The 18,123-nt window shown below is 42.6% G+C and overlaps 1 protein-coding gene across 1 annotated transcript in view; it reads left to right on the forward strand.

The window, feature by feature from the left end:
• The window catches only part of ANXA7 (annexin A7), a 1,208,209-nt gene that overhangs the window by 157,394 nt on the left and 1,032,692 nt on the right, over nt 1-18,123 (forward strand). The window contains exon 3 of the mRNA XM_044056080.1: nt 14,997-15,267. Within this exon, the coding sequence (XP_043912015.1) occupies nt 14,997-15,267 (271 nt within the window). The remainder of the gene's footprint in view (nt 1-14,996; nt 15,268-18,123) is intronic.

The following is an 18,123-nucleotide window of genomic DNA, read 5'->3' on the forward strand; positions in this document are numbered from 1 at the left end:
CGTCTCGTCTTTTCATCAATTTTGGCGGGACATCCAGTTCTTTGCAGTGTCACTGTTGTCCCATATTTTCTCCACTTTTGATGACTTGTCTTCACGGTATTCCATGGTATAGCCAATGCTTTGGAAATGTTTTTGTACCCTTCTGATTGATACCTTTCAACAATGAGATCCCTTTGATGCTTTGCAAGTTCTCTGCTAACCATGGTTTTTGCTGTAGCAGGCAAATGAGTAAATGTCAGGAAAATCCTACTAGGACAGCTGAACTTTATTTGGGGTTATTATATACGTACATATATTATATAGATATATATTACATATATATATATATATATATATATATATATGTGTGTGTGTATATATATATATATATATATATATATGTGTGTGTGTGTGTATATATATATATATATATATATATATATATATATATGTGTGTGTGTATATATATATATGTGTGTATGTATGTATGTGTATATATATATATATATATATATATATATATATATATATATATATATATATATATATATATATATAGTATTGAACCAAAATACCCAGGAAGGAGCGTAGTACGAACAAATGCAATAAATCCCAGCGAAATATAAAGTTCTTCTAATTAATAGTCAAATCCAGCAAAATAGTTCAGTGCTGACACAAATAAACCATTCGGTTCAAGAGTAAAATATAAATTCCTTTAATGTAGTTAGCGCTTTCACGGCAAATGAACGCCGCTTCATCAGACAAGTAAATGCAATCTGAGAGTTAGGATTTAAAATACAATGTATCCTGCTCTCAGCCAATCAAAAAACAGCCAATACGTAAAAAAATTAAGATGTAATTCCTTCGTTGATTATACATACGAAGGAAACTTACATCTACAAGTATATAAATACATGAATAAAATGCACCCTAATACCACAAATTGGTAAAAATACATAAATAATTGATTATAAAGGTACACATTATTAGCGCTATAACAATTGAAACTTCAAACCCATGCTAAAATGTAATCCAAGCGCTGCTTGAGTCGTTCCTCTCACAAACCAATAAAGGAATACATTCTGAATGATAAAAGCCTACTCAATTGGCAGAAATCGTATATGTTCCTACAATGTGTACAAAGCCATGGTATACATACATCATAACCTAGAGAGAATATGTAAATAAAAAATAAAAAATATGTGTATATATTTAAAAAATATATGTATATACACATATACAAATATGTGTTTGTCCATTTATGTATATATACATAGTCAGTGCATGAGCACATATGAAGTGAATTCTGATAAAATCATATCTCAACATATAAAATATAAAATGTATAACTATGCCGTGAACAATTTAATGTATCCCCGAGATTTGACAGAATAATGCTCATTTAAGTGTTCTACCTTTCAGGTGAGGTTTAATTGATAGCACTTAATTTATCCCCTTCCCTCGATGGGCAGCTAGCCTGCAAATCCATTTCAATTCTGCTTGTTCTGTCAAATTTACTACATCACCTAACCTTAAACCTTCACATAAAACTTGTAGTACCTGAAATACAAACGTATGTATATTGCCTTCATTGAGCGTATGTTTCGCAAGGGCACTGCATTCCTGTTGTCTATTTAAACAGTATACATGGTCACTAATGCGCTCCCTGAGCGATCTATTCGTTTTACCCACGTAAAATGAGAAACATTTTACACAATGTGCTATGTACACGACATTTCGAGTTGCACAATTACTGTCATATGTTTAAGTCCAAAGATGACCAGTATCTGGATGCCTAAAGTAGTGGGATTGGTCAATATAAATACACTGTTGGCAATTTCCACATTTACTTGTTCTCTCAAAGCCCGTCCTAGGTTTTATGGTACGGGTCAAAGCCCGTCCTAGGTTTTATGGTACGGGTCGATGCAACACACAGATGACGTTTAAGACTGTACATGTTGCTAAAAGTAAAGGACGGAACTTCACCCACTAAATTAGCTACTCTACTATCAGCTAATAAAATATTCCAGTTTTTTCTAATGGCCTCCTGAACTATATTTAACTTCGCCCCATACGGTACCACAATATTAAGAGAACGAGCGTTCACTTCTTTGTTCTCAGTTACAATTGAACGTGCAGTTTGGGAAAAATAAGGTTTAGCTCTGGTCTTTCTAAGGACCTTCATTTCCTGATAAACCCTATCTATTTCATTGCAGGAGTAACCCCTCTTTAATAACCCTCCTCGTAGATAATCTAATCCTGATGTATAATCCTCCAGAGTGTGGATAGGCGTGAAACACGCATGGCTTGACCTCTGATTATGTTCATAAAAATGTGCGAACTATGCATACTCTGCCTGTGAAGGAATGCTGGTTTATAGCATGATTTGCGATGTATCTTGGTGTTGATCTGTTTATTATCCTTAAACACAGTGACATCCAAAAAATCTATGTTGATGGAAGAAAAATTCATGGTAAACTTCAAAAAAGAGCTGGAGGAATTTATGTCATGATAGAACCTTTCCAGTGCGTTGACAGATCCTTCCCAAAGGAAAAAAAGGTAGTCAACAAACCTTTTATAGAATAGGATATTTGGATTATGTATTATATGCTCATCCTCATATATATATATATATATATATATATATATATATATATATATATATATATATATATATATATATATATGTATGTAATATATAATTTGTGTATATGTACGTAAACATGGATTTATCCCAAACTATAGAATTACCATAATGTTTAGTAGAAAAACAACTAGAAGGAAATGACAAAAGCTTATATTCACGAACGTCCGGATTGTCGTAAATTTTCCCCTAGTACGTAAACAATCTGCCAACAAAACTTAAAAAAATAAATAAAGCCCACCCAAGTAGGGGGCTGTGCCCCTCATAGCCCCTCCCCCACACTAAATATACCAATGCTGCGATCAAGTTTCATTGGAGAAAAGAGCAAAGTTCGCCACACTGGCCAACTGGCTCCTTTGTCAGATTTTCTCAGCAAATCTGGACATTTGTGAAGTTATACTTTCATCGTATCCATCTTGCCATTTTGCAACTCGACATTTTGGCTTTGAGAATTTGAAGTCGAACCATACACATGCACAGTGTTTGTGCTATGTTGATATTTATACATATGATATATATATATTTTTTTTAAATAATAATTTCTAGACTTTCCCTTGAGTATGCTTGAATTTTTGAAGGTGCTTCCATGTTATAGCAGCCCCTGGTAGTAGCGTCTGTGATTGCCACAGTAACCTCATGGAGAACATGTTTGTATGCATTACTTTTTTATAGAGGAATAGAGATATAATGACAGAGGGAGAGATGTCTGTTACTTCTGGACATTTCTGCTTCGTTCATAAAGTAAATTTGTAGGTAATGTTAAACGGCAGTGTCACACAAATATACCTTGCTGCTGCCTACTTTCAGCCATTGTGAACACCTCTGTACTGCTGGTTCCACTCCTCTTTGCTTGTATTGGTCTGAGCTGATTTTAAAGGTAGTCTCTGTGCAAAAGCACTATTTGCTTTTACATATTTTCGTATTTTCATAGCTTTTTGCAAAAAAGTTTGAGATTGGTGTCTTTGTAAAGTAGGAGTGTTTGGTAATTGCCCTTAAATTTAATAACAGTAATAGAAATTACGATAATAGCTGGCAGTTAAATACAGATGATTCAAATTCTGACCTGGTAACTAAGCTGTTTCCTGAACTGAACTGAAGGATACTCACTTTGATTTCTTATGTCTGCATGTATATACGGTGTCAGTATTATTGAGCTGTCCCTGAAAAAGGACATTTCTGTCTAGCAGCCTTACCCGGAAAACAATTGTATGAAATAAAACAAATAATGCACTCTTTCGTTACAAATGTAATGCTGTTTAAACCCCAACCACAGACTGTCGCCTGAAACAACCCTAAATTAACCAAGAAAGTTGTTTTTATCAATTGTTCTCATTTTATTTTATTCCCATAATTCCTCATAAGATCTTGCATAGTGCAATGTACATAAAATCCATAACTTGCAGATGATTCCATGGATACTCCGTACGCGTGCTGTGGAAACCACAGACCCCATCACCAGGGGCTGCTATAATAAGGAAGTACCTTTCTGACTTATGCTTTCTTTGAACTGTTTTTGACTCGTCATACTTTTGCAGTTATTTGTACCTGACCCTTGGAAAAAGAAATCCTCGGTCAGCTAACTTGTACAGTCAACAGCACTGTTGCTGTTCAAAGCCACAACACATTTTACTTTATATCTGTTAATAATGCAGCCTGTTTAGATGTCCTTCGTGTTTCACTTTTGCAGTCATTACATTTGGGTAATCTGCTGACAGGTTGCCCTCAGTCGGCCTGATTAACAAAGTCTTGGGTCCTGCGTCTGTTGCTCTCCCTTCTTCCATGACATCAGGTCTTCAGGGGTTTAAAACATGCAGTAGACACCATTACATCAGTCTTTCTTGCCGCGCGGTGCCCGAAGCAGTTCGCAAGTGCCGGTCGGCAGAGTTTCAGAACCGAAGTCTTCAACTAAAAGGTAAGTACCCCGTTGGAAACTTTTTCTTGATGTCCTTCAAGGATGCATCTGCAGTCCTTACATATGGGTTGTCCTGCCTCAGGCAGCCCTTCGGTCGGCCGGATTCCAAAGTCTGGGTCCGGCATCGGCTGATGTCGCTCCCTTCCCGACGTCAGAGCGCCTGGGATATCAAAGCGTCAGCCGACGCCATCTTCCTCAGTCTTTCTTGCCGCGTGGTGCCCGAAGCAGAAGCAGTTCGCAAGTGCCGGTCGGCCAGCCAGCTCCTGTAATTTCAGCTAACCGAAGACTTCAAAAAGCGAAGTACCCCATTGGGGACTCTTTCTTGCCTCAGCCGATGTCAGATCAAACGTTTAAAGTTAATAACTGTTTAACTTGTGGGAAACAAATACCTCATAAGGATTTCCACTCTTACTGCCTCCCCTGCCTAGGCCCAGACCACGACGTCTCGGCCTGTGCAGCCTGTGCCTCCTTCAATAGACGCACTCTTAGGCGTCGGTCGGAGTTTGCAGAGGAATTTTTTGGGGATACTTACTGTTACAAGATGCCGTCGGAGCTTCCGACTACGCATTTAACCAAAAAACGGAAGGACAAGGACCGACACACGCGGCCCGTGGTTTCGGCCGAAACCACGCCTAGGCCTACCGCGAGTGTCTTGGTATCTGCTGAAACAGAATCCTTGGTGCTTCCGACCGACGAAACCGCACAACCGACAACCTCTGTCCCGGAGGCCACCTCTGAATCGGTCATAGAATTCCCCTCTGAAACTGGTGCTCTGGAAACTACCGACACCATTTCTCTAGATAAAACTACTCCAGCACGTGGGGCAGCCAGGCCTCCTGCATCCATGTCCATAAAGGCATTTACCCATGCTAAATCTGCTAAACAGCCAAAATCTCTCCCTCCCAAGGCTATTCCTCAGGGATCCACTACCGGTTCACGGATTTTAAGTTTAGCTGAGGACCTTATTTCCTTAATTAGGGGCTCTCAGCCACATCCGGACAGGGGCTCTCAACCTCCTCTAGACAAAAGGCCCAGGGTTGAGCACACAGATCCCCAGTCTTCTGATGAGGCCTCAGATGACTCTGCTGTATCAGACTACCAGGAGGAGGCCTTTACGGCCTACGAGGATTTTGATGCAGAGGAATCTATTCCCTCGGCCTCCCCTCCTGAAGAGTTGTCCTTTGGGGACACACTTGAGAGAGCATTTCAAATGGCAGGGCCAGGAATTCTCTGATTCCAGGAAGAGGTTAAGGACTTTTTTGCATTTACCTCAGCATAGACCTTTGGCTATTCCTCCTGTTTTAAATGTCATTGATGATGTGTAATGAGTCTAGTATTTCACCAGACTCACTTCCTCCGGCTCCTATCAAACCCGACAGGTACTACAGGGTCCCGGACTCGCATCATTTCCTTTACAAGGGCCACTCTGCTGACCCAGAAACTATTTCCCAGGGCCCTAAAGGGGTTGCAACCACCACTACTAAAAATCCACTTCCTTCTGAAAGGGAGTCCAGGGCTTTAGAGAGATGGGGTAAAAAAGTGTATACTTCTTCCACTCTTTCTATGAGGGCATTAAATTGTCAATTCCATATGATACAGTACCAAGAGTATTTGTTAGATGAATTGCATAAAAAACTTTCTTCGCCTGAACCCCTAGACCGCAAGGCACTTCAGGATCTGGTACATAACTCCCAGCAGGTTAGCAACCATTTCTTGCAGTGTGGTTATGATGCATTGGAAGCTTCATGTAGGTCAGTAATGACAGGTGCAGTCATACGTAGACATGCTTGGCTGAAGGAACAAACTCTGCCTGACCATGTTAAAGCAAAGCTACTGGATGCTCCGCTGGAAAAGCAAAAGTTATTTGGCTCCACGGTTCAAGAGGTCTTAAAGAAATTTGAGGAAAAGGCTAAATCAGTACAAACAGTCAAAGATTTTCTCCAGGTCCAACCACCAAGATTCAGCAGAAATTGACCTAAGAATTGGTCCTTTCCGGACACAGACAGATCTCAGAGGCAGAAACAGACGTGCCAGAGGTAGAGGGCAAGCTCGAGGTTCCTACAGAGGACGTTAATGGCAGCCTCCTAACCAGAGAGGTACTGCAGGGCCTACAACTACTACACAAGGACCATCTCAGTGACTTGACTTTGTCCCCGCCAACCAGGTCTCAATTGGAAGCACCTTTGGGCGGAAAGCTGTCTTTATTCTCAAAAAATTGGCACAGTATTACAAAGGACAAATGGACAATGCAAATAATAGACAAAGGATACCGGTTCCATTTCCATACATTACCAAAAAGACAAGGCATGCCAAACCTGCCACCAAACCAAAGGGCAGAGGCTTTAAAACAAATTTCCAAGCTACTACAAATGAAAGCAATAGAAAGGGCAGAGGCTTTAAAACAAATTTCCAAGCTACTACAAATGAAAGCAATAGAAAGGGTTCCTCTTACAGAACAAGGCCAAGGATTTTATTCCAGACTATTCCTTGTTCCAAGAAAAGAAAAGCAATGGAGGCCTATTCTGGACTTGTCCGCACTGAATACTTACCTCATTGTGCCAAAATTCAAAATGCTGACCTTACAGCAACTCCTTCCCATGCTGGGCAAGGGGTCATGGCTGGTAACTCTAGACCTCAAGGAGGCATACCTGCATGTCCCTATCAGACAAAGTTGCAGAAGATACCTCAGATTTCTTGCAGGTTCAGAGCATTATCAATTCTCAGCATTGCCCTTTGGCTTATCTACTGCGCCCAGAGTATTCACGAAATGCCTGGCATCAGTAATTGCACATTGCAGACTTCAGGGGATTCAAATATACCCATACCTGGACGACTGCCTCATACAAGCGGACAGCCAGCAAACACTGGTAAAACACTTAAACTATGCCATCCGACTACTACAGGCCTTGGGATACACAGTCAACATTCAGAAATCAAGACTTGTTCCATCCCAACGAATAATTTTCCTGGGTGCAAAACTGGATACAAACACCCAAATGGCTTTTCTCACAGAAGAAAAACAAGCACAACTACCGGATTATTTCAGAAATCTGACAACACAAACCCAGCTAACTGCAAGGAAAATCCTGCAGGCCCTGGGTTTCATGGCATCTTGCATTCTTCTGATCCCACAAGCAAGGCTGCATATGAGGAAACTACAATGGTACCTAAGGAGTCTATGGTCTCAGCACAGTCACAGCCTAGAAACTCTGATCCCCCTCATTCCATGCCTTCAAAAGGAATTCCTGTGGTGGGCAAAAGCAAGCCAGTCAAACATGGGCCTGCCTTTCAGCAAGCCACATACCAGCCAAACCATTACAACGGACGCCTCGGATCATGGATGGGGGGCACACATGGAGGACAGATGCATTCAAGGACAATGGACACAAAAAGTATTGCATTTGCACATCAACCAAAAGGAAATGCTGGCAGTGATACACTCCATCGAGGCCTTCAAGCACTTCCTGCACCAAGGTCACCTGTTAATAAAGACAGACAATACCACAGTTATGTGGTACATAAGCAAGGAGGTACCCATTCATACCCTCTTTGCAGGCTGGCGATGAATCTGTGGGAACTTTCCCTAAAACTCAATATAGAGCTACAATCCCAGTTCGTACCAGGAAAAGACAATGTACTGGCGGACAGCCTGAGCAGAAACATTGTGGATCCACACGAATGGATGTTGCACCCAGATATCTTTCTCCAGATAACACAATCATGGGGAAGTCCGGACATAGATCTTTTTGCCTCCCACCACAACCATCAACTGAGGAAATTCTGCACAAGGACATACCATCCTCAAGCATGGAAAGTGGACGCCCTCTCCTTCAGCTGGAATACTCTAACAGTATGTGCATTCCCACCGCTGCCACTGATGACCAAGGTCTTACTGAAGATCAGGACAGAGCAATCAAAAGTAATTCTGAGAGCCCCGGACTGGCCAAGACAACACTGGTACCCACTGTTAAGGAGCATGTCATGCATGAAACCTTGGCCTCTACCACAATGGCCACTTCTACTGACACAACACAATTACAAGACTCTGCACTCCAGCCTCAAAACCTTACAGCTGACAGCCTGGAAAATACCTTGACTCCTCACCAGGATAAACTATCCAAGAGGGTACAGGATGTCATCATGGAAGCCCGGCGTCCCTCCACAAGAAAAGCATATTCAGCAAAATGGAAAAGATTTCGAACCTGGAACACCACTAAGGGTCATGATCCGACAGTCATCAGCATTCCACATATATTCTGGAATACTTGGCTGAAATACTCCATAATGGCCTTTCTTATTCCTCCATAAAAATTCATGCTTCAGCAATTTCGGCAGAGTACAACACTGATCCACCTGTATTCTCTCATCCTCTACTAAGGCAGTTTCTAAGAGGGATAAAAAAACATTAACCCTCCAAGGAAACCACCAGTGCCTACATGGGACCTTAACTTCATGTTGGAAAAATTAACTCTTCCTCCATTTGAACCAGCAGCATCTTCAGAACTACAATTCCTATCTTGGAAGACTGCCTTCCTTCTGGCCATAACCTCAGCAAGAAGAGTATCTGAGTTACAGGCCCTCATGGCAGTACAGCCTTTTCTCATTTTTCACCAGGACAGAGTCTCTTTGAGAACCAATCCTTCATGCCAAAGGTGGTATCCAGGGTTTCACTGAACCAAGCTATTCACCTGCCGACCTTCTTTCCAAATCCACAAAATAAAGGAGAGAAACTTCTGCATACTTTGGACATCCACAGACAGTTGCGCTATTACTTGGACAGAACTAAGACTTACAGAAAAACTTACCAACTCTTTGTAGCATATGCTGCTGGTGTACAAGGAAAAGCAATTTTCAAACGGACAATTTCAAAATGGATAGGAAATTGCATTCGGTTCTGTTACTCTCTTCATGGAAAAGCAGTGCCAGCTAACAAGGCCTCATTCCACCAGAGCAACAGCCACCTCCACAGCCTTCTTAAGAGGGGTGGCTACAAAGGACATTTTAGAAGCTGCTTACATGGAGTTCCGTGCATACATTTTCCAAGCATTACAACTTGCCCTTATATTCCAGATCCAGAGCAGGCTTTGCTAGTGCAGTCCTGCAGGGCATGTTAGCTACACCATCCTTTTCTTAGGTCCTACCTCCCCCAGCTGGGCTATGGTATTCTACCCATATGTAAGGACTGCAGATGCATCCTTGAAGGACTTACTACAGTTTTGTACCTACCATAAATGTAGATGTCTGATGGGTATGCATCTGCAGTCAGGTTTTCCCTCCCTCCTACCCCTCTGTGGTATACTATGGGTACATATCCCTAATTTTAGCTAGCTGGGGTTATCTTTTATGGTGTATTTGTTTTTTTATTACTGTGCATGTTTGGAATTATTTCATTTCTCCAAATTTAGCCTTACTTAGAGGGCAACTGGCATCTGGGGCAAGAAAAACTGAGGAAGATGGCGTCGGCTGACGCTTTTATATCCCAGGCGCTCTGACGTCGGGAAGGGGGCGACATCAGCCGACACCGGACCCAGACTTTGGAATCCGGCCGACCGAAGGGCTGCCTGAGGCAGGACAACCCATATGTAAGGACTGCAGATGCATACCTATCGGACATCTACATTTATGGTAGGTACAAAACTGTACTTTCCTTACCGATGTCAGTAAAAGTTAATAATTGCATTACTTGTAGGAATCAAATACCTCATAAGGATTTTCATTTGTACTGTATTCCTTGCCTAGGCCCCGACTACAACGTGCCTTGCTGTTGGTTTTGTGCTAAATATAATCAACGCACTATTAAACGTCTGTATATTTTTGCTTCTAAATATTTTGGCTCACGATTTAATTATCCAGAAATGTCATCGGTTAGCAATCTGACTACCAGAATACCTAAAAAAACACAAAGAAAAAGACAGACCGTCTAGGTCCAAAATTGACTATGCTTCTCCTAAACCAGTTGTCAGTTCGCCGGTACTCAGTGAGGCGCTATTGCAGCCCCTGATACCCACTGTTTCTGACTCGCAGGCCTCTACTGAGACCCATTCGGAGTCCGGTATGCCTCGAGATGCTTCATTTATGGAACCCGCAGATGTCTCTACCTTAGATGGGTCCGGAGCGCTGTGCAGGCACGGGCTTCTGAGGGTGTTTTCAGGCCTACAGATTTGTGTATTAGACCGATGCCATTTTCGAAACTAAGGCCAAAATCTAAATCTGTCTAAAAATCCGATGCTTGGGCAACATGTGCAGGCCCCTATGCCTAAAAAAACAAATTATCAAAATGGCTGAATATTTAATTACTCTGATCAGGGGTAGCCAACCCCCTCCTAAGAGGCCTAGGCAAGACATTGATTATGAATATTCTGAACAGGATTCTATTTCTTCTGACTCTTCCAGTGAACAGGATTTCCCTATACCTACTTATGAGGACTCCAATGCAGAAGATTTCTTTCCTTCTGCTTCTCCCCCTGAGGATTTTTCCTTTGGGGAAACTTTACATACCTTTCTGCAGCCTTGGCAATCTGGGCTTTAAACTGTCAATTTCATATGCTTAAATATCAACAGCATATCATGGGACTAATTAAGCAGAAAATAATGTTAATTTCTGACTGTATGAAAAATAAAGATTTACAGGATTTATTACATTCAGCCGAACAAGTTGGAAAACCTACTTGGCACAGACCCAGTTACAGTAGCCCTGCAAGAGGCCTCCAAAAAATCAAAACCACATTGCAAAGAAGGCATGCTTGGCTCAAAGTGCAAACTCTGCCTGATCATGTTAAAGCAAAATTGTTGGATGCTTCTTTACAACGGGACTGTCTCTTTGGTAATAAGGCTGAATACGTTTTAAAAAAGATGGAAGGTAAAGCTAAATCTATGCAAACTGTGAAAGATTTCTTACAAGTGCAACCTCCAAGATTTAGTAGGCACTGGCCTACCAAGAACTGGTTCTTTCCAATTCCTTCGAGAGCCACTCAAGTCAAACCCAGACATTCCAAAGGCTCCAGGTTTCAGTCACAAGGGACTTTTAGAACAAAACAATGGGGTGCCTCCACCTCCAAATCTGGAAGCAAGAAGGCTCCTCCCTATGGTAAACAGTCTCAATGACTTCCCTGTACACTCACCAAGCACTTACCTTTTAGCCGCCCCTTTGGGGGAAAAACTGGCACTTCATGCACGAAACTGGCAACTTATAACCTAGGACAGATGGGTTTTAAATATAGTATCCCAGGGATACAGATTTCATTTCCACACATTGCCAATCCCAAACAGATGGCCAGACCTGCCCCCAAATCAGTGGGCAGAGGCCCAGAATCAAGTTCTGTCCCTCATGAACATGGGGGCTATTCAACCAGTAACAAAAAGGAGAAGGTTTCTACTAAAGACTTTCCTGGTACCCAGAAAAGACCAATCATGGCATCCAATTCTGGACTTACCTACTCTAAACGCATTTCTGGACATTCCAAAATTCAAGATTCTGTTGAAGCTTCCTATGCTAGTCAAAGATGCCTGGTTTGTAACTCTAGACTTAAGAGGCTTAACTGCATATTCCAATCGGGGAATCTTGCAGAAGATACCTCCGCTTCAAAGCAGGCTACTTGCATTACCAGTTCTCTGCACTGCCCTTTGGCTTGTCTACTGCGTCCAGGGTCTTCACAAAGTGTCTGGCTCCAGTAATTGCATTTTGCAGGCAAAGAAAAATTCAGATATATCCATACCTGGACGATTGTCTAATTCAGGCAGAAAGTAAGGACATTTTTCTAAAGCATCTGACATTTGTAAAAAGGGTTCTAACTTGTCTAGGGTACACCATAAATGAAAAGAAATCACAATGGTACCCTCTCAAAAAAATTAAATTTTAGGGTGCAAGTTTGAATACAACTGCCCAGATGACTTTCCTTACGCCAGAAAAGCAAATTCAATTGGTAACTTACTTCAAACAGGTGGCCACAAGAACCCTGCTATCTGCAAGACAAGTTCTGCAAGCCTTTGGGTTCATGGCCTCCTGCATTCTTCTAATTCTATATGCAAGACTACATATGAGGAAACTTCAGTGGTACTTAAAAAGCTTATGGAGTCAACATTGTTACAGCCTGGAAACAATGATTCCCTATCATACCTTGCCTGAAACTAGAGTTCCTATGGTGGGCAGAGGCCTGCCACCAAAACAAGGGACTGCCATTCACTCCACCCCCTGCCGCCCCAAACCCTAACTACAGACACATCAGACTATGCTTGGGGGGGCTCATCTGGCAGGGAAGTGCATTCAGGGCAGATGGAGCCCAAGTCAAATGCACCTTCATATCAATCAGAAAGAGATGCTAGCTGTACAGAATGCACCGATAGCCTTCAAGGACTACCTTCATCCAGGGCAATTTAATGATAGACCGACAACACCACAGTTATGTTGTACATAAACAAGCATGGGGGTACACATTCCTACCCCCCTTTGCAGACTAGCCATGGCATTGTGGAACACGGCCTTGACCTACCATATACAACTACAAGCTCAATTCCTGCCAGGAAAGCTGAATACTCCGGCAGACGAACTAAGCAGAAATCTTATGAACCCATACGAATGGAAACTGGAACCACGAATTTTCAACATGTTGACACACAAATGGGGGAGTCCAGACATAGTTCTGGGGTGAGGCAAACAGATCTATCAGTTGGACAAATTCTGCACAAAAATTCATCACAAAAAAGCTTGAAAAGTGTATGCTCTATTTAGTTTATGCTTTTCCCCCCCTCTGCCGCTGCTCTCCAAAGTTCTACTAAAAGTCAGAGAGGACAAACCAAAAATGATTGAATGCTCCAGACTGGCCTCGCCAGCACTGGTACCCACTCCTGTGCAATGTGTCGCACCTTCCACCGTGGCACCTGCCTCAGCAGAACAACCAAATTCTGCACACTCTGCTCCAAACTTTGAATCTTGCTGCGTGGCTAATCATGTAAATTCACCCTTGACATCCCTCCGCAAGTCTGTGATGGATGTCATTTTGGAGGCGGGAAGGCCTATTACTAGAAAATCTTTTATGTTGACAAATGGAAAAGATTATTTGCCTAGAACCAGTCACAAGGAATAAGCACAGCAATGCCCAGTATTCTTCAGATTTTACAATACTTAACTGAGATGCTTCACAAGGGCCTATCTTTTTCTTCCATAAAATCCATGCCTCTGCCATTTCAGCCCATTACAACACATATCCTCCCCGCTTCTCTCGTCCTCTGCTAAAGCAGTACCTCAGAAGGGCCCAAAACTTAAGACCACCCAGGAGAGCTCCAACCCCTGCATGGGACCTCAATTTTGCATTGGAAAAACTCACTCTCCCTCCTTTGGAGCCAGCTGCTACTGCAGACCTAAAATTTCTCTCTTTGAAAACAGCTTTCCTTTTAGCAGTCACTTCAGCTAGAAGGATTTCTGAATTACAGGCTCTTATGGCAGTGGAGCCTTTCATTATTTTTCATGCGGACAGGGTGTCTCTCAGGACCAGTCAATCTTTCATGCCTAAGGTGGTATCCAGTGTGGCTCTTAATCAGACCATTCATCTGCCAACTTTCTTTCCCAATCCACAGAACAAGGGTGAGCGGATTGTGCATTCATTTGATGTGCACAGACAACTTAGATTTTACTTAAACAGGACAAAATCTCTACAAAAATCTGAACTACTGGTAGCCTTTCCCACAGCTCCTGCAGCAAATGCCATTTCAATGCAGACTATTTACAAATGGATAAGCCATTGTATTTGTTTCTGCTATATGCACCATGGTAAAACTATTCCCCAAGGGATCAGATCTCATTCCACCAGGGCTGCATCTACTTCTGCAGCTTTTCTCAGAGGTGTTCCTACCAGAGACATTCTAGAAGCTGCTACCTGGAGCTCGGTTCATACATTCACCAAACATTACCATTTACCTTTCTTCTCCCAAATCCAGAGCTGGCTTTGCCACTGCTGTCCTGCAGGGCCTTATAGCTGGTCCTAATGCTGTATAAATCCATCCTCCCAACCATAGCTTTGGGATTCTACCCAAATGTGATAACTGCAACAGTGAAACACAAGCATAGTACAGTTGTGTACACTTACCATAAATGTAGATGTTGGTGTATTCACTGTTGCAGTCCTGGTTACCCACCCGCCAGCCTCCTGTTTTTTCTGTTACTATACCTCTACTTTCTTTTACTATGCTTAAAAGCCTTTTTGGGTGTATTTGCTTTTGTTTGGAGGTATATTTTTGTGTGTAACATCTACATTTATGGTAAGTATACACAACTGTACTTTTTTTTACTCCATTTGGCACTTCCGAGGAGTTTCACCTCTTTACAATCCTTGTTCTCAGAAAATTTTATTCATTTTAAGCCAGACTGTTCCAATGAGTAGAGATGTTGTAAGATAAGTAATTAAATCTAATTCTGTTGACCAAGTTACAATGTGGTTTAATTATTTTCGCTTTTGTCTTTTTCAGGTAGGAGACTCTACCTACCCACCTGCTGCACAGTATCCATACCCAGGAGCTCCTGGAGGCTATCCTCCTGCAGGTGGTGGAGCATACCCACCAGGTCCTCCTGCAGCTGGAGGCTACCCACCTACCGCACCAGGGGGCTACCCACCTACCGCACCAGGGGGCTACCCACCTACCGCACCAGGAGGCTACCCACCTACCGCACCAGGGGGCTACCCACCTACCGCACCAGGAGGATTTCCAGCTCCTGGAGGAGTACCAACATACCCAGGAGGTAAGTGTATACATTTGTAATTCGTATTATTGAGGATAGTGGGGTTTTTTTTATTTTTAGGCTAATGTGTATTCTGTTTCCAAGAACTCTTTTATCCTTAGGTGGTTCTTCACAACCTTGAGTGGAAAACCTAAGGTACTTCCTTCTGTACTTGTTCTTGCTTCTTTGTTTTCACAGCTGCAAGAAAGAAAAATCTCATAATTTCATGCATAGGGTGACATGGCTCTATGCATGGGATTCTTATGTGTGGGTTAAGGGATGTACCATTTCTGTAACACCAATTATTTCTATTTGCTTGCAGTGCTTTGCTCGCCTTTTGTAGTCTGCATGTCGTCTGAGTCTACTTCAATAGTTTCCCTCAAGTGTTAGGTAGTGCCCTGTATAGACACAGGCAGCATTAGTTAACATTTTTTACTCTAAAAGCATCCCTGAAATTTCACAAATGCCTTGTTGTATACAGGCAGTTAGTCTGAGCAGTGACAAGTATTACCCCCAGATTTGCAAATCAGATACTCGTGACTTTACTCTCTCTTCTTTCAGCAACTGTCTAATCAGTAAAAATGGCGTGTTGCCATGGATATTAACTTTCCCTCTATCTCTTACCAGCTTGGGGGATATGGCTATCCTGAGGCAGTGACAACCAGATACTTCTTGAGTATGGCAGATGTATTTACACAATGTCACTGAAGGCAAAGCTGTCATATAAAAGCACTCCTGTTTGTCAGGTTGTTGTAGTACACTTGCTGCACCTATCACACTCCACATGAAGCAAGCACCATAGACCCAGATACACTGAGGCACTTAAATGTAACCTTCCTAAACCCCAAAGACCTCCTAGATAGAGTGCAGAACAAATGCAGTCTTTCAAAACACCCACATCAACATCTTCAGCCACATGTCATGGAGCCTGTACCGTTAAGCCCACAATGATTTCACTCACCAGACTGTGTAAGGAGAAAGTCGCAGTCAATTACTTATCAGGGGCCAGGATCCACCACATTACACGCACACACTTGGGGGCATTGGACCACAAGTACCAGTGTGACTCCTTCATAGTAAATGTGGGTGTAAATGTTTCCTTACACTATATGATGAAAGACATTATGGAGCTCTCGGAATGTGTGTTCCTGGCTGGTGTGACCCTAGCATTGAGTAGCATTTTGCCTTCTCCAAGGATGAGGCCACAATATAAATAGAAAATGACAGGCTTTAATAACTGGCTTAGTTTCTGGTGTCATTCTAGGGGGTGCAATAGCATTTTGCCTTCTCCAAGGATGAGGCCACAATATAAATAGAAAATGACAGGCTTTAATAACTGGCTTAGTTTCTGGTGTCATTCTAGGGGGTGCAATATTTGTCAGCATGGAAGATTATCAACAGACTATGCTACTTTTCAAGGGGTGGTCTGTAACTCTGCTGTCTAGACTTCTGAATATTGGCTAAACATTGTCCTCTCTCCTGTTGCCTTTTTTAGGCAGTGCCAAACTGGCAATCCTGCCAACATAGCAAATAAAAACCAAGGACATGTAAAGGTTCTACTCAGTGCTAGGAGTCTGAACAAGCAACTCCACTCCCTACAAGCTCTCTTCACCCTACAGAATTTTGACATCTATGTAGTCACTGAGACTTTGTTTAAAGCTATGGGGAGGACCCAGGCAGTGCAAGGCTATAGTGCCTTCCACACATTTAGACTAGCTTACCCAGACATGGATGAAAGGTAGAGCTTATCTGTACATGAAAAATAAAATGTACCTCAAGACTGGTCAAATAGGATAATGCAGTTAAGCTTTTCCATATTCATGACACCATGGGCAAAATTCCATACCATTTCTTTGGAAGTTGTAGGGCCCCATCTGTGACCCAGGAAACCCATAACATGTTCAATTTTACTAGACACACTCCCCTTCCAACCAGTACCACTTTAGTCACCCCACTACTAACTCTAACTGGAAGTTAATCTACAACACCAGACTTGCAGGCACAGAGATTCCTGGATTTTGTAAACAGGAGCTACCTGGATAAGATTCAGTAGACTGACCAGGGACACAAACATACTGGATCTGGTCCTCACTAATATGGAAGAGTACTGTACACCGCCTAGTGTAATGATGTCCTTCAAGGATGCATCTGCAGTCCTAACAAATGGGTTGTCCTGCCTCAGGCAGCCCTTCGGTCGGCCGGATTCCAAAATCTGGGTCTGGCCTCTGCTGATGTCGCACTTCACCCGACGTCATAGCTGCAGTTCAGCGGGTATAAAGGCATCAGCCGACACCATTTTCCTCAGTCTTTCTTGCCGCGTGGCGCCCGAAGCAGAAGCTGTTCGCAAGTGCCGGTCGGTCAGGACCAGAGATTGCTACTACCGAAGACTTCTAAAAAGCTAAGTACCCCGTTGGGGACTCTTTCTTGCCTCAGCCGATGTCAGAAAAAGTGAATAACTGTTTAATTTGTGGGAAACAAATACCTCATAAAGATTTCCACTCTTACTGCCTACCTTGTTTAGGCCCAGACCACGACGTAGCAGCTTGTCTAGCCTGTGCTTCTTTCAACCGACGGACACTTAGGTGTCGGTCGGAATTTGCTGAGGAGTTTTTTGGCTCCGCTTTTGCTTACAACATGCCGTCGGAAACTCCGACTTCACAATTAGCTAAAAAGCGCAAGGAAAAGGACCGAGACTCGGTCCGGTTTATTAAAACCGCGGTTAAGTCCACCGCGAGTGTCTCTGTTTCGGCTGAAACCGAGTCCTCAGTTCTTCCTTCGGCCGAAAGCTTGCCTCCTACCGAGGCCTCCTCCAGCATGGCTGAATCTGCTACTGAAATTCCACCTGCTCTTACAGGTTCACAGGATTTATCTGATACC

The sequence above is a fragment of the Protopterus annectens genome, chromosome 14.part0, assembly GCF_019279795.1.
Source record: "Protopterus annectens isolate FY-2018-M chromosome 14.part0, PAN1.0, whole genome shotgun sequence".
Taxonomy (NCBI): Eukaryota; Metazoa; Chordata; order Ceratodontiformes; family Protopteridae; genus Protopterus; species Protopterus annectens.